General features: G+C 40.0%; 1 protein-coding gene across 2 annotated transcripts in view; it reads right to left on the bottom strand.

The window, feature by feature from the left end:
- RPRD1A (regulation of nuclear pre-mRNA domain containing 1A) overlaps positions 1 to 16,768 on the bottom strand; it is a 43,077-nt gene extending 26,309 nt beyond the window's left edge. Inside the window, exons 1-6 of one of the 2 annotated variants that reach the window (XM_090137201.1) lie at positions 16,258 to 16,768; positions 4,575 to 4,704; positions 3,790 to 3,896; positions 3,613 to 3,707; positions 2,163 to 2,289; positions 1,890 to 2,065 (exon numbers count right to left, since the gene is read on the bottom strand). In XM_090137201.1, the coding sequence (XP_089993327.1) occupies positions 1,890 to 2,065; positions 2,163 to 2,289; positions 3,613 to 3,707; positions 3,790 to 3,896; positions 4,575 to 4,704; positions 16,258 to 16,408 (786 nt within the window). In that variant the 5' untranslated portion in view covers positions 16,409 to 16,768. The remainder of the gene's footprint in view (positions 1 to 1,889; positions 2,066 to 2,162; positions 2,290 to 3,612; positions 3,708 to 3,789; positions 3,897 to 4,574; positions 4,705 to 16,257) is intronic. The other variant, XM_031589154.2, reaches the window with a different exon arrangement.
- Between the last annotated feature and the right edge of the window lie 980 nt (positions 16,769 to 17,748).

Here is a 17,748-nt window from a genome sequence, read left to right as displayed (position 1 = left end):
AATGATCAGTCTAAAAACATTCTTAGAGTATACCTCAACACCCTAGCATTTCATTTGTTAAAAAAAAGACATTGTAGTCTACTGTCTCCCCCTTTGTAAGGAAAGGCCACTGAAACCAGTCCAAAACTGGAAGTGTGCTGTATTAAAATGAGATTCTTTAGCTATTTAAATAATTCAGCCAAGCAACTGAGTTTGAAGACCACGACAGCACGGGTACTAGTTATGAACTACAGCTACTTTTCTTAAAGCTACTTTTCTTAAATGAACTCACTGACCTAGCAATATTGGGAAGTTAAACCATTTTATATTTGTTGAAAACTTCCAACAAGAGTGAAACATGTTCAAAGCTGCACTCCATTTGCAATTCTTGATTAATCAAACGTTGGCTTCCACAGAAGTATCAACTTGTCTGAAGGACTAAAGTCACTACCTTTCAAGCAATTCACTAAATCAGTAGCCTGTATATATAGGTGTAATTGCAAGTAACAATCTACAAAAAGAAGATGATTGTTCCCAAAGTACTACAGTGGGACTATGTCCTTCAAACACATTATATACACACATGGAAGATAGAGCAGGTGATGAAAAGCTTAAGGTTTCCTGTTCTTTCAGGTTCCGTTGACCAGCTGGATATTTGCTACTGCAATCAAAACTATCATGCATAACATCTATCTTACATGAAGTTGGTTGATATTCTTCCCTCAGGTAAGGATAAATACAGTGAAGCTGACAGGAAAAACCTTCATCAATTGCTTTTCTGTGAGGCACAAGAGCAAAGGTCAGGAAACAGTACTCTAGGAAAGACAACTTCAGGAAAATACTGTTTGCGATGCATCTGAACCAAGACGCTACAAAACTTGTGTTCAAGTTATGATGTTACAAAACAGTAAAGAAACCACAATGTGAAGAAATCTTTTACGATAGGCCTGTTACACGAGACCTGAAAAGCAATTAATTTGTGTACCACATAAGGACTACATGCATATGCTACGGTTACAGGATAGGATACTGCAACTGTACAGCTACCTCCTCCCCGTGCAAAATGATGCAGTTTCAATTTTACTGCTGTAACATCCAAATAGGTTGGTTAGGGCTTGAACCTACATCTCAAATTTCAGATAATGGATTAGGGAAGGAACAGACATGAAATTATGATCTATTTCTGAAAGGTGTAAAATTCACCAGCAGTCTTGGCAGTTATTATGCAGTAGGTAAGGAAAACTGGTGACTGATAACAGTAAGCACTGGAATAACTTAGTAGATCATCCATTCACGTTGATCTCTTCAATCTTTACCCTTCTTTTATTAATTATTTGTCCCATTCTACTGCCCCCTACAGCTGAAAATGCTGACAGACAGCTGTAATTGATGCTCAGAAGTGTTTTACTAATGTATCTTTGAGTCAGGTTAAAAAGTTATGTTGAAACCAGTAATTCAATTCTTATTCTGTAAGCAACTTCACAAACACGGAATTATCAGAAAGATCAATCCTCTTCACAAAAAGGAAATTAAGCCTATAATACGTAGTTAAAACCTACAACAATGAGAAGAACAAGAAAAATTGTATTCTGTGAAGAATTAAGTTCATTCTGCTAAAGATAAGACTTCCTGTCTGCACAAATAAAACTAAGCCTTTACTTATCACACAGACTGAACATGCTAAAAAACAAAGACAAACACTGAAATGATCACAACTGTAATATTACCTACTGTTCTTCTGATTTAATAGAGTTAGAATGTGAGAACCAAAGAAATCTTGTTAAGAAAGTGCTGGAAACAAAGATCTAGCTGGTATTTACCTTTGAAGAGAAAAGTTGTTTAGGCAAGCTAAAAACATTTGCAAGATCAAGCTTTATCAAAAGAACGGACTAAAACAAAACAATACGCACTTCCAGCTTATGTTCCTTCTCTGCAAGAAATTCTTTTTGACATCGTAGAAAGTCTGACAACATTCGAGTTAGCTGTTTCCTATCATCTATTTCAGCTGCCAACCTGCCATTGTAATCCGCCAGCAACATACATGCATCGTCTACCATTTTGGAAAGTTGCTCTCCAGATTCCTTGTCTAAAAGCAAGCAGAGAGAAACAGGTAAAGCATGACTTCATCCTATCTCACTGAGTTTGCATAAGAGCATTTCAGTTACTGGACCCCCAACCCTCACCTGTTATCCTGTCTAACAGGGACACATCTTGGACCTCTATGGGCAAAGAAGCTATCCTCTGATGAACTGCTGCATCCCCAGAAGCAGCATTTTCTAGTTCTTGCAATGCTCTAATGAGATCCATGGTCTGAAAAAGCATGCAAGATTGAAGACTCGTTTAAATAAAGAAATCCTACTATAAAACAGCATTTCACAACAAGGTTATGGAATCAATTTAATGGTGTTTTTAAAAGCATTTATGATATCAGCACCATATCAACACTCTATTCCCTCTCAGACAAAAAAACTTTGGACAAATGTTGCAGTATTCCTTAGTTTTATAGATCACCTTCCTAAAACAGATTTTTCATTGAAGTCCTTAGCATAGGACTACTTATATTCTATTTTTGACAGTAATTATTATTTTACAGTACCCTTCATTTTATACACATTTTTTAAACTATTTTCTTGTACTTTTGTCTCATTAGTCCACACTAGACCAATGCACTTCCTTTGGAAGTAAGCTGTTACATAGAAACATACTAAATCATGATTATTTCAGGAGTCATTCCTTGCTGTAACAAAAACCTTTTGAAATGGGACAGTAGCACAAAAAAAAAAAACCAAAAAAACACCACAAATTCTAAAAGTCAGAGCAAGGTTTGTTTCTATTTTGCCTTACTCAAGCATCATGACTGCAACACTGAAAGATATTTCATTGGTAAATGCTATAAATCTTATTCCAGTTACATGTGTTACTTATTACCACACCAGAAATCAAAAGAGAACCTAAAACACTATCAAAGCTAATGCTAAAATTCTAAAATGGGCAGAGCAGGGTATATAGTTCATACATTTTCTTTGTTTTTGTGTCAATCTTACTGAAGTTACAGCATGTTCAGTGTCTTAACCTGTAACCTGAGATACTTCAAGAAAGAAGTTTCATGAGGCTTGAAGTTAAACATAGTCCACCACCTTTGGTGGATTACACCTCACAAAGAGATAGCAAATGACAGATGAATTTTTTCATTACTTTTCAGAAACTTCAATGTTAGAAGGTGTTGCAGAGCCAATAGTTCCTTTATAGTCCTAAACAAAAAAATCAATGTAAATGTTAAGCTACCACTTCCACAGAAGAACGAAGATTTCCAGCAAGAGGTATCGTCAGGAAACAAACTGATGTAGCCAGTAAGATTCATTTTACCTCAAGGTTGCATGGACAGGTAAAAATCACAGCAGTTTCTCCTTACAAAGCTAATACAGGTCATAAAACACAGTTGAGCATAGACTGGAGAAATCTCGTATGCTACTGGGATGTTGTTCAGCCACTTGCACTAAAGAAAAGGGTGTGGTCATCTCTCTCCATAGAAGTTATTCAAAAGAAAAGCAGAGGCCATCCAAAAATAAGGGCACTTGAAAAATTATCTACAAAACCATATGCAAAACCAGAATTTTATAAATGTTGTTTTACCTGTGGAGGGTCAGTAGGAGAACTTCGAGGTGAACAGTTATTTTCATCAACTTTTATCTGTTCATATGTACGCTTCTTCACCTTTCTGTCTCCATCTAAATGAAAACAAACTGAAATTTGATTTCTCTGACTCCTCAAACAAGATGCTGAATTTTCATATATAAACAAAATACTTACACAAAGCTTGCCTAAGTTGTTCTAATACATCATTTTCATAAACAGACCTTTCTTCCCAGATAGAGAGCACTCGGCCAAGGTGCTTTTTACAACTTTCATCAGACTCACTGTAACAAGAAAAAAAGAAAAATGAACATGAGGTGAAAATACATCACAATTGCACTACAGTATGATTATCTTTCACAGAAGGATCTTGGTATGCCTTAAAGTATGAGAAGTTCAATAACGTCAGAAAATATCAAAGCCACAGTTTACAGAAAAGACCAATTCAAGGCGTTTCAGCAAGTGCATTAACAGCAACAAAAACTGAGTGCCCAATCCCGTTTCTATTTTAGTTTGTTCAATCCATTCTATGTCTATATTCCCATTACACAAAAGCTGCACTTCTTTTTTGATGAACTGCTCTAGAGCACCATATGAAAATAATTCTGTACCAAAGTTCTCCATTGTTCTAATACAACAAGAATAGTCAGCTGAAAAAAACACATCACGAACACCAGTAATGAGACATACCAGATTGCTGTAGCATATAATTGCAGATAAAAAACCTTAAAATAAAGCACTTCTAAGTTTCCTGAGGGAAAAATGATTGAACACAGATGAGTTTACTACATAACTTTATCTAACAGCATTAAGACTACTCAAGATCAAAAGAACACTAGTAATATTAATGAGACTTCCAAGTACAGCACTAGCAGACAAGGACTACCTGGGTCAGATGGTTGAACCGAGAACTAATCTGCCAAAATACAATGAAGGGCACTGCACATAACAGCATACTCTACCTTGAAACATGCTTAAAAGCCTCCACTATTACTGGAGCAAAGTCTTTTGTAAATTCCGGTCCTTTCCTTTTGCTGTTCTGTATGACATCATTGGCCAAGTACAGGAATGTCAGCTTCCTATTTGGTTTTGCTAATGAAAAAGAGAACAATAAATAAAACGGAATATTAGTAATACATAATTAGAAACACCAGTTTATCCAGAACATCTGTTCTTCCATTGCTATATAAATGCAAAAGCCAAATTAAATGGTCTTCTTCCTATTCTCATTATCACGATATTTCATTTCAATTTTATATTTATAAATGTGCAGAAGAAAAAAAGAACTAGTGTATGACCAAGATCTCTGTGCAACTGTTAGCTCAGATTCTTCCTCCTTTGTGACACAAGTTCCCTCTATCTCTATTTCCAGAAGCAAGTATATAAAAAAAAGTGTTCTTCAGGCTTTCAGGTGTTTTCCTGAGCCTGATGTACACGGACTATTTGGAAGCCTTCATCAATTTCTTCCAAGAACTTCAGCTCACCTTTGAGACACATGAGTTTCTTACTCCCACTGAAGCCCTCTAACAAGGAGCTGTACAGGTCCACTATCATTCACCTGAACAACACTTTTCTGGTTTGAACTTCACTCAGCCTTATATGACAATTCCTTATTTTCATGTTTGAGCAAACTGAATAGTCAATTTTTAATCAAGTTCTCCATGCTACTTTGATACTCTACTCACTGCCTGATCACTAAAACATTTATGTGCATGCAACTGTAACCTCATGAAAACATTTTCAAAAATTGCTTTCCGACTACTGTAGCTCTCTTTTCAAGTACTTCAAGCATGTCACCCCTATCTCATCAATCTGCAATAGAATGAAAGCTTCCACTTCATGCATGTATTTTCCATTTTTACTCAGTTATTTTAACTTACCATCACACGTAATCTAGTTTTCATGAGTTTATGGATTTCCTCAGAGCTGCAACTCTTATTTCAATACTTCTAATCTTGTGTTAATAACAGAAAACTCTTCAATATCTGTAACTATCACACAACCTCAGTATACACGCTCTCTCTTTAAAATGTAGTTTCTCTTGAAGAAGGAAAAGATTTAATAGTTTCTACCCTTTCAAGCACAGTTATAAAAAACAACCTAGAAATTTTTAAACTCCAGTTCCCAGGACAATTTTATTTTGTTAGTTTCCATTCCAATCTCTCAAACAAACCAGAGAACCACCCATTTTACACACATACACAAAATCAATGCTGAGATAATTCCATTCTAAGTGGAATTCTGCACTACAGCAAGACTCCTGTGAGGGATTTCTGCTTGGAATATTGATTGTTTCCTATACACTTGTTGGACATGTCTGTCCAAGAAAATAGAAATTTGGATAAAGTGAAAAAAACTGTATTAAGGTAAAAAAAGCAGCTATCTGGAAATACACTAATACACCTTTTACCTATGTTGCAGGTAAATCACAGTTTACATGTAGAAAGATTTTAACTATTCAAAAAGGGAGTCTTAGAAAACACAGTTTATCTCGTGGCTGCAACAAAATAAATCACTACTTAGAGCTGACCCCAGTCCCCCCAGTTTCTCAAAGGAACTAAGAATTAGGGCTACAATTCTAATTGGAGATAGCTCACCACATACTACAAGCTCTGAACTGCAGGAAGGTTAGCACCTTGTCTGCCCCTTTCATAGAAAAATGATGTTTCAGTCCTCAGTGATGCAACTTATTTGTGACAGATCTCACCTTTCTTGCCTTCAGCAAGTAACCAAATCACCTGAGTCACCAAAGAAAGACTGGAGATGTATGCAGTGCTTTGAAATCAAATGGCTGCAATCTCACAAAGACCATACTTTGTCTATTCTCCACAATAAGCAGACCAGTGCACAGTGTTTGCATGCTAAAACTCAATTTCACTTTCAAGCTTGTTTCCTCTGGTATTACTTTTTCAGTCTTCCTCTGCTGCTTAATTGTAACAAATATATATTAAATAAACAAAGATCCTTAAAACACGGTTAAGCCTGCTCTGGCTTTGGTTAGAAACCCAGCCTTTATGAATTTCACCTTTACGTTCATAAAAAGTATTGCAAAGTAAAATTTAATTCCTCCTGTTATAAGAATGCTATGTGCAAAACTGGAGGCTTAAAATGTATACCTATCTCTAGAACGGTTCCTTTTAACTTCTACATCTTCAGCAGTTACATACTGACCTACCATCACTCTTCCTCACACACAAATATGCAACGTAATCTTTAGCAAATGGGGTTGACAACTCTCAGCTGAGAAAAACAAGGCGTTCTATTGCTACCATGACAGCAAATTAACTACTGAAGCCTGAAATACAAAATTAAATCCCAGACCAGACCTATTCTGAAAAAATCTGATTAAAGCATCTCTCTTCAGCAACAGTGATGATAACTTTACACCCTGGGATTTGATATACCAAGATGGATCACAGAGCAGTTTGCATATTTAAACAAGAAGAAGTGTCCTCGGTGCCAGGCAAGGTTAGTAGAAAAAAGCACTCTTAAAAGGAAATGAAAGAAAGCTGTGTACGATCTTAGGCTAAAGAAGAATCTGCATGGTATGTAATACTAGACTATACAGTGCTAAAAGTAACTAGCCCATAGAGTCATTGGTACACTAACAGCACAGTCTGCAAACATTAAATTATTATGAATCCAGGTTGGACTGATTCCAATTTTCAGAAACTGTGCAGTGGTCACATAACTCTCCTACTTACCTCAGATTTAACACGTTGCCTCTTCCACAGACACCAAAGCAGCTCTCAGAAGTACCAGATTCTGAAATCTTTTAACAGACCCATTGTGCTGGTTGGTATAAGGGCCATACTAAACAGATTTCTCTTAAAGCATCCATAATGACACTTATGAGGGTAAACACCTGGCAGCAGAAATCAAGCCTGCTTCAAAAACATACTTTACACTTAATTGCACTGAATACTCTGCAGATACTCATGGTATTTCACCTGCAACTAAGATAATAAGGCAGCCACCCTGGAGAGACTTAGCATTCATTACCAAGTCTTAACTTTGGATGATCTATGCCTCTTAGGAACGCATACTTCTTAATCTTGCTTAGGATCTTCTGGCTCTCTTCCAGTCCAACACAGATCCCCTGACATTGCATGCTTGAGCCCACAGTACTTGGAGAACTGTGATGCCGAAGAGCCATCACTTCAGTGCAAGAAACTTTAGTACTCTTGGAAGAACTTTACCCGGTAAGGCAGTATGGTGGTCATGTTCACTAAGGTTAACTCTGGTAATCAATAATTACACTTATTTGTCTTCTCCAGGTTTACCTTCCGGCACTGGAAATTGAGTTCCCATGAAGATGACTAGAAACAGGCCCATCTGTTTCATGCTGTTTTACCCCTACCTCCCTAGAACTGAAAGATACTTCAGAGACTCACAGCATGGCTGAGGTTGGCAGGGCCCTCTGGGTCCACCTGCTCCAACCTCTGCTCCAGCAGGGCTATCCAGAGCACAGTGATCAGGCCCATGTCCAGGCTGCTTCTGAAAATCTTCAAGGAGGAGAATCTACAGTCTCTCTGGGGAACCTGTGCCAATGCTATTTTACCCATACAGCACAGAAGTGCCTCATGCTCAGAGGGAACCTCCTGTGTTTCAGTTTGTTCCCACTGTCTCTTTTCCTGGTGCTGGACACCACTTAAAAGAGCCTGGCTCCACCTTCCCTGCACCAGCCCCTTTAGGCCTTTTAGACACTGACGTAATTCTCCAAGGCTCCTCTCCTCAACCTGAACAGTCCCAACTCCCTCACCCTCTACTCCTAGGACAGGTGTTCACTCCCCTGATCATCTTGATAGCACTCTGCTGGACTCCTTCCAGTACATCCATGAGTTATTTGCCACCCCAGACATATCAGAAGAAACACACACACAAAAAAAGCACGCAGGCAGCACAGATTTTCACTTAAAATGCATTACAAGTTAATGGACCATTGACCCATCTGAAAATGTTAATGGTTTTGCTATGTCAACTGACCTCAACTGAAAATAATATTTAACAAGAGGTTTTGAAATAAAGAGCAGCAGTTAGTTAAAAACCCACACCAATTAACAGCTCTAACCGCATTTTTTTTTTTTACTGAAGTCCTCTAATATGGTTTTAGATAAGAATTTCATTCAATTTTTTTTTTAATTATGTTAGTCTACAGATATATAGCACAGTATAACAATATCAGGTCATTTCCTGTGTCATAACATGCTTCATATCTTTGCATGAGAGCGTGAATGACATCTTTCTACATACCTGACAAGCATTCAAGCTTTTTGTACCAGCTTATCTTTTCAAGTTAAACAGCACTGAAACTTGAGTGCAAGCTCACTGTGAACTAACCCGTGTATTCAAGCAAGCTGACTAAGGGCAGCACTTTCTGGAGCCATGATTGAAAGCACATCTGTAAAAAGTAATTCAAGAGGCCATCATCAGAAAAGAACATTTAAAGATAAGGTAACCCACAGAAGTGCTGTTACAAGATCAGCACATAAACTGAAAATTCATTAACCTTCTATCATGAACACGTTAAAGCAACTGTGCAATACTGCAGAGTCATCTAATTCTCCTGTTGAACGTGATCAAGGTGTGAGAATCATTGTCCTTCTTTTCTAAGTGGATATTACCTACACAATGCAAGTCCAAGGTTTGATGGCCCAGATATCTAGTTTTGGGTTTGAAGGCTAATAGTGAAAGGAAACAGCCTACAGCCATAGCTGGGAAAGAGGCCACCAGCATCCAATTACCAAAGGGACGCAAGGGAGTCAGTCACAAACCAAATAAACCATTCCAACACAGTTATTCTGGAGAAACATCCTGTAGCACTTTGTGTACCTTGAGTTGCGTGAACATAAGAACCAAATTAACTCCTTCACTGCCTGGCTGGGACAATGTCTACCTTACAGTTTTCTGGAGCATTGAGCAACTGCCACAACAGATACAAGATTCAGAAAAATACACTGCATCAAAGCCAACAGCTAGAACGAGCGAGGGTCCAAACATAAGCATACATCCCAGCAGCAGCTGCAGACAAATACAAAAATAAAAATTAGAAATAAGCAAAAATATTTGCTTCTTATATCACTGAATGACTTCATCACACATATATAAAAGAGCTTGAGCATAACAAACTTGACTATCCTTTTACCTACTGTTCAAATGCTAAAAATATAACCTTATGTACCAGCATAAGCTGCAGCTGTCTCAAAGAAGATATACAATAGTTCTTAGAACCTGGATAAGCTTTGCAGTGAAGACAAAGATCAGGTTGTGAAAGAGGTGACAGCCAAAACAAGAAATCAGTTGTTAATATGGAATTTCAGCATCATTTCTGAGACTGACTGATCTAAGAGATGCCATGTCAGGCTTTCAGAAAACAGATATCTGAATGTGAAATTAAGGACAATATGCAACAAATCTATTAAGAAATCATTAGGATGTAAATATCGAGTGACATAACTGGACTTAGAAAAGCTAAAAGAAAATGAATTTACAGTAAAGAAGGTATTAAATGCAACTAACTGGAGCATGAAATAAGCAGCACCATGGGTGTTTCCTCCAAAGTCAAACCTTTAGCAATTTCCACAAGCACAAGAGAGAGCATACTGAAAAAGTGCTTACCACTCCCTTGAAACCTGATACTGAATTATGGAATTGAAGTTTCCATTAAAAAAAAAAAAAAAAAAAACATACAACCAAACATCTACAGGTGCCAAGAATCCTGAAATCTGGAAAGAACAGATCGATGCAAGAAAATATATCTGATCTGCAAATACAAAGAAAAAGTCTTAGTCTCCCACTCAGAAGAACCTTAAAAATGTTCCCAGGAGTTTTTTCAGCAGGCAATCAGTAGCTGCAGGCTTAAACAACAGTAGTCTATGTGCATTGCCCTATGTAGTTAAACAACAGCCTGTAAGACAATCCCTTTAAGAGCACATAACATCTACAGTTTTAATGGGCCCATTATTTACATTTCAGTTTTGGTTGATGTATTCACATTATGATTAATTAACTAGTCCAACTTAACTAATAAGCAAGCTTAAGACTCAACTAAATTCAACTGTCAAGATACTGGCCTTTCAATATCTAAAGGGAGGGCCACAGGAAAGAAGAGGACACACTCTTCAGCAGGGTCTGTGGTGACAGAACAAGGAGAGACGACTTCGAGCTTAAAAGAGGGTAGATTTAGGTTGGACATAAGGAAAAAAAATCTTTTACAGTGGGGGTGGTGAGGTATAGGGGACAAAATTAATCTAGAATAGAAATCCAAACTGCATAATAGATTTTGACATCAGTAAGACATGTCAGAAATGCAGTACTGAAAAAGTATCCTCATCAATATGTTTACTACATAAATCAAAAATGAAATTCAGAACAATTCAGACTCATGATCAGAGTAATCCAGTGCTAACAGCCAAAAGCCTAAAGTTGGGATACTATCCTCAGTACCATTTGCATGGGCACTAGCTTTCCATTAAGGAATTTACCTATTTAGAAATAAATTACTGTTTTTGTTACATCTTGAGCACAGGAAAGCCACATGGTGCATGAAACCTCTAACAAAAATTAAACAAAAAGTTTAACCACTAGCAGAGAAGAAAACAAGCTACTCTGTTGTCACTAAAGACCCCTGCTTTCTGTCAAAATAGGAAAAATCTTTGTTGTAACAGTTGTAATTAAAGTCAAACACATTTGGTGCATACTCTTATTATTTTATTCATCAATGAACTAAAGGATCAATCCTCCATTAACCACAAAAATAAGACAGCTAGTATATTGCATAACTGAAAAGAAAAAAACACTATACACACTAAAATATGCATGTCCAACTCACCAGGTTTTATGTTTTTTGTTGCCCTTTTTTTTGTTATCTTTTAATAATAAATACAAAAACTGAAAGTTCTGTTACTTGTATCACACAATCACAGAAACACCAAGATCATCCAGTCCAACCATATACATTATATACATTAATTATATCATATATTTCATATGCAGCCTAATTCTCTTCATTCAATATGGTCCAGGGAAGCAAGAAGGTTGGGCACGCCTGTGCTAAAACACACTGTACCCACAGTCACACCTGAGTAGTTCTGAGCAGATGAAGAATCAGGAGTACTTAATATCTCAGGCTGGGCAGCAGCTCTGCCACAGCTTCATTCTAAAGTGACAAAGTTACTTTCATTAGCATACATTAGAAGTCAGCCATTAAACAGTATGCCCCACCTCCTACATTAAGGCCTTAGAAACTGGGGAAGAGGAGGCTGAGGGGAGGCCTTACTGCTCTCTTCAAGTATCTGAAAATTGCGTACAGCAAGAGCGGGGTTGGTCCCTTCTCACTGGTGACAGGATGAGGAGTGGCCTCAAGTTGTGCCACGGTAACTTCAGATTGGACATCAGGAAAAACTTCTTTACAGAAAGGGTTGTTAAGCACTGGAATAGGCTCCCCAGGGAGGTGGTTGAGTCACCATCCCTGCATGTGTTTTGTTTGGATGTGGTGCTCAGGGACATGATTTAGTGGAGGGGTATTAGAGTTAGGGTAGTATGGTTAGGTTGTGGTTGGACTTGATGACCTTTAAGGTCTTTTCCAACCTGAGCAATTCTATGATTCTATGATTTCTTCTATCTATAATTTAATGAAGATCCTTTACTTGCATATTCTTGCAAAAGTTACTAGGAGTCTCTGACAATCCACAGTTACCAATATTTCTGTAGAACACAAACAGCCAGTAAATAAATACATAAAACTTCTATAGGAAGTTGTACAGACCTGTGAAGACACCCTAGAACAGGGCCTGAAGATTATCAAGTATCCAGGTAAACAGAAAGAAACTACAGTTTTATGTTGCCCAGCATCTGCGTTGCCTAAGTTACATGCACATTAGAAATGCTCTCTCTTCACCTCCACTGCAACATGATGTAAAGGCAGCAACTATTTTGAAAGTAAAAAAATTAGCACCAAATGTTTAGGAATGAAAGAATGATGAACCTAGTACTTGTTTGAATGAATACCTTAAAGAAGTTCAAGCAATCTCATCTGAAACAAGGACTTTTAACCAAAATGAAAGCATCTGGAAAAAATAAGAAATGCACTGTATTCTGTTCAACACAGTCAACTGTGCAATACTGTAGCATAATCTTTCTCCAGCCTGAAAGGAGACAGACTTGAAGAAAGGTCTGGAGAAGGGAGCAATAATTTAAAAAAAGGTGACACAACTGAAGGAAATAAAATTCCAAAAAGGCAAGATCTAACTTCTACATCCAGGAAAAAAACAGGCTAGCAATAGTGACAGACAATACCAATTATTTGTGTTCACATTCCCCAAATAGAGCCCGATTTACTCTGATAGGACAGAAATCACATTTCTATGATTTGAAGAATGGGCAAGTCAGGAGCATCAAAATTACTCATGGCATCACTGCCAGCACTCAACTTCGTGATGCTTTAGCCAAGCTAGCTTCACGAGTTGACAGAGCAACATATGAAAGAAGCACTTTACATACAGCCTAATGACACAGAAGATGACCAGGACCTTGAAAGGAGCTTTCTCCTGCCAGAGTTAGGTTATGACATGCTTTTCACACACCCCTGAGGGCTAGTTTCCAAAGAAATCATGAGAAAAATTGTGCTTTGAAGCAGCAAAAACTGAATGACACTACAGCAAAGGGAAGATAAAAATAACTATATGTAGGTTGCTTCAAAAGTAATGCCTCCTATTTATTTTATTAACTGCAACAGATAGATAAAACACAGTAACTGACAGAGAAAACTTTCAGCTACAAAACACTATTTTTCAACACAGCCATCACCATTAGCTATGCACTTTTGCCAGCAAAGTGTGCCACACTTGTAAAAATCTGCACCAGTGGAGGTGACCCACTGTTTTACAGCTGCTATGATGGTGTCATTGCTAGGAATGTTCTCCATATGCAACCCAAGTTTCATTAGCCCAAATAGATGCAGGTCAGAAGGCACCAAATCCAGATGATATAGTGGGTGTGACAGGACAGTCCAGCCAAGACTGGCAACATGCTCCACAGTCTTCAAACTGGTTGCAAGTAAAAGGTTGTCTTCTCCTCTGGCCAGACTCTAGAAGTTGGTGTCTTCCCCCTTAAATAGCATCACAATGTAGCAGTCAGAGTTGATAGTTTGTCCAGGTTCCATGAAATCCAAAAGGATCACATCTTTCCTATCCCCCCAAAAATGGTACAAATCACTTTACCTGCTAAGAGCTGCATCTTGAACTTTTTCTTTGATGTGGAATTCATGCGTCACCATCGATTGCCATTTTGACTCCAGCTCACGGAGGTGACACCACATGACCTCACCACTGATGATGCAATCTAGGAAACTGAGCATTCACAGGACCCACCAGACACAAGCTTCACAATATTCCAATATGGCCACCTCTAACACATTGAAGCTGATATTCCAGTTCCCTGGTCGTAATCTGCTGATTTGCATGGATGAGCTAATCAAGATGCTCTTCATTTTGTGCTGTGACAGCTGTGTGTGGCTTGTCTTTCACATCACTGTTGCCACTGCTGAAATGTACCACCCCCTGCCTCACTGTGCTCACACCTACTGGTTGGTCTCCATCAATGTTCAGCAGTATGTCAGTAGGTGCAATTCTGTCTACATGGAAGAACACAAGGATAAGTCTTTGCTTCATGCACTTCCATTTCAGACACCATTTTTTCAGACTGTCCCTCTGCTGCCATGTGTCACACAGCAATAAAGTTTAACAGAATATTGGTGGAAAGGTTCAACCTCTACTGCCATACTATCAACATCCACCTCTGACATTGTGGGCCAACATAATGCAACTGGAGGCACTGCTTTTGGAGCAGCCCTCATAGCAGCTACGTGTCTCTGAAGCTCTTGACCTACATCTTCAAAACAGACTTAGAAGTAGAAGCCAGATACTGAAAGCTAAGAAAAGAGCTCACGGGAATACTTTGCTTTAAGAAGATCATTATCTTTGCCTCTTAATGACATCTCTAAGCATTTAGTCATGTTTTGAGCATTTTGTTTCTCCAATCACACAAATAGTGTAACAGGAAAAATATACTAATACTGAAGTTGAGAGCTGAGCATTTTATGAGCTAGTACTGTGCATACTATCAAGACAAACAATGAAACCTCTAGCTGAATGCCAATTAGTTTAAGGCACCTTTTTGATATCTTTTAGAGCACCAGACATTGAAACTGTTTCTCTAGACCCCCTTGAAAATGTAAGAGCCATTCATTTATTACAGAACATGAAGAAAATACTTCCAAAGAGCCATACACTGAAAATGTTTGTTTTTTTTTTCCCCTCTATAAGATGAAATATACCAGCAAATATGCATTTCTTTTCAGGAATTCATTTGTAACAGACTCAATCCAATTTATGGATTAAGATATCCATAACATGACAGAAAAAAAAAAAAGCAGGCTTAAAACCTCAAAAAAGCAACATTTCATCAGAAAAGCCTATTTTAAATAAAAATACAGTAGCCATCTGAAAACCTACAGAACTGACAGGAATCTATTTCCATACTATATTCCAAAGTTAAGTACTGCTGCATAGTCAAGATATTATTTTAAGGGCAGTTCAGTTAGTTTGTTATGAAGTTATGTGCTCTAAATGAGAAGTAATGATGAACCAGCCACTCTTTGTATTCTAATGCACATCATTTCTGCGGGTCAATCAGCCCTCTTAGACACTCGAAACTAAGGTAGTAGTTTCTCTTCCTTAAGTTCTATAGTGACTTTGCTTTATTTTTCCTCTTCACTTGAAAACCTATCCACTTACTTTTCCCCTTAAAGACCTATATAATAACAGAATCCAAAGGGAGCTATTTGAAGACAGTAACATTTTCTAAAGCCAGGCAAATTCCTTGCAAGTGACTTACTTATATTTAAAGGAATCAAGATAAAGTTATTTTCTAGGAGGGTCAATGGCCTCCCATGCCATTTTTTCATTTCAACCTCAGAAAGAACTCAAAGCTCTTTGCTGTTAAAAGGAAAACCATTTAAGTAACTAAGGCTGCACGCTGGACACCAAATATTTAATACAGTTAAAAGAAATAAACACGCCTATTAGGTTAGCATCAATACTATCCACCTGGCAATAAAGTATCCTTTAGGACACATTAAACTGCTACATCCATCTTCATCTGCCCGACATGAATAGTTGCTGGCGTAAGGGGACAAAGAGATAGTAGTTACCAGCGTTATTAATGATGAAAGACTACCCAAGACCTGGCATCTTGGAAGAACCTTAACTACCAGTATTTAAAGCCCTCGCATACCACCTTTTTTCCCTTTTCTCACTGCCTTCTATCGCTCTGTAAGAGGAGGAAGCCAACCATCGGCCTCCTAAGAAACAACTCGCCGAGGGAGGGAGGGAGGAGGAGAGGGAGGGGAGGAAAAAAGAGAGGAACAGCACCTCCCAGCACTCTGACACCCCGGGGCTCGCACCCGCCCCTGCAGCTCCGCTCTCCCAGACTCCCGGGCCCGCCCTTTCTCTCCCCCTGCCTCCATCCCGGGCTCGAGGGCCCACGCAGCCCGACCCCCTCCCCAGGCAGCCGCGCCCCGAGGCCGGGCCGCTCCTTCCACAGCCGCCTCCCCGGGGGAGGCCCCACCCCGCAGCGGAGCCTCACCTTTCCGCAGCTCCCGTTCCCACACGCTGACGATGAGCGCCGAGTGCTTGCGGTGATGGATGAGCCACAGGCTCAGGGTCTGCACGCTCTGCTGCGAGTTGCTGAGCTCCGACAGCTTCCGCTCCAGCGCCGCCTCCGAGAACGCCGACATTCCGAGCCCCGCTCGGCCCTGCCACCCCCACCAGCGCGGCTGCGGCGCGGCCCGGCCCCGCTCAGTCCCCGCCTCTCCGCCCCAGCGGGGGAGGAGCCGGCCGAGCCCCGTCCCTTCCCGCCTCGCCGGCCGCCACTTCCGCGCGGTCCAACGGGCCGGCGCTGCAAAATGGCGGCGAACGAACCTCCCGGAGAGCCGCCCGGCTCCGCCTCCCTTCTCCTTCTTCCCTCACTTCCGGCAGAGGCCCGAAAGGCGGCTGATGGGGGTGGGCGCTGTGCGGTTCCCGCCCCTCTCGGAGCGCGATGGCCGACGGTGCGTTTCGCGCAGCTTCGGTGCGCGACCACCGCTCCCCCCGGGCGTTCGCTTTCTCCGGCGGGGCTGGGTTTCTTTCCTGGCCGAGTGTCTCTTTTAGAGGGATGCTCTGACAAGGCCTGAGGGCTGTGACGTGTGGAAAGCAAAGAAGAAAAAAAAAAAAGTTGGGAGGGTCTTCTTGTGGTTCTGGGAAATAACAAAAAACTGACACGAATAAGGCCCGAGGCACCCCAGGCATACCAGCTGCTTTCCCCTCGCAGGTTAAGAAGCTCTTCAGGGTGCATAGCATTACGTGTTTGCACTGCAGCCTTCACAAATCAGTCTGGCCTCACTCTTTAAAATTTTGTGGCTTCTTTCTTGTGTGTGTGCTGTTTTATTTTGTTTGTATAAGTCTCTGGCATTAACTGTCTTCTGATGGGATTCCACTATCCAAACGCAGCGGACAACCAATCACTAGTGGTGTTCCACTGGGGGGTTGGTATTGGGGCCAGTCCTGTCTAATATCTTTATTGATGACATGGACAAGGAGTTTGAGTGCACCCTTAGTCAGTATGTGGGGTGATACCAGGTTGGGAGGAAGCGTTGATTTGCCTGAGTGTAGGAAGGCCCAACAGGGATTTGGACAGGCTGGATCAATGGGCTGAGTCCAAATGTGTGAGCTTTAACAAGACCAAGTGCCGAGTCCTGCACTTCAGCCATAATGATCCCATGCATTGCAACAGGCTTGGGGCAGAGCAGTTGGAAAGCTATCTGGGGGAAAAGGATCTGGGGTGTTAGTCAACAGCCAGCTGAATGTGAGCCAGCTGTTTCCAGGTTCCAATGGAACCGTTGTTTCCATGTGGCCAAGAATACCAATTACATCCTAGCTTGTATCAGAAACAGTGTTGCCAGCAGGAGCAGGGAAGTGATCATCCCTCTGTACTCTTGACTGGTGAGCTGCACCTTGATTACTGTGCTCAGCTTTGGACCCTTCACTACAAGGAAGATATTGAGGCCCTGGAGCATGTCCAGATAAGGGCAATGAAGCT

This window comes from Phasianus colchicus, chromosome 3, assembly GCF_987193195.1.
Source record: "Phasianus colchicus chromosome 3, bPhaCol1.hap1.1, whole genome shotgun sequence".
Taxonomy (NCBI): Eukaryota; Metazoa; Chordata; class Aves; order Galliformes; family Phasianidae; genus Phasianus; species Phasianus colchicus.
Note: the sequence above shows the minus strand (reverse complement) of the source record. Positions and strands in the feature narration are given on the sequence as shown.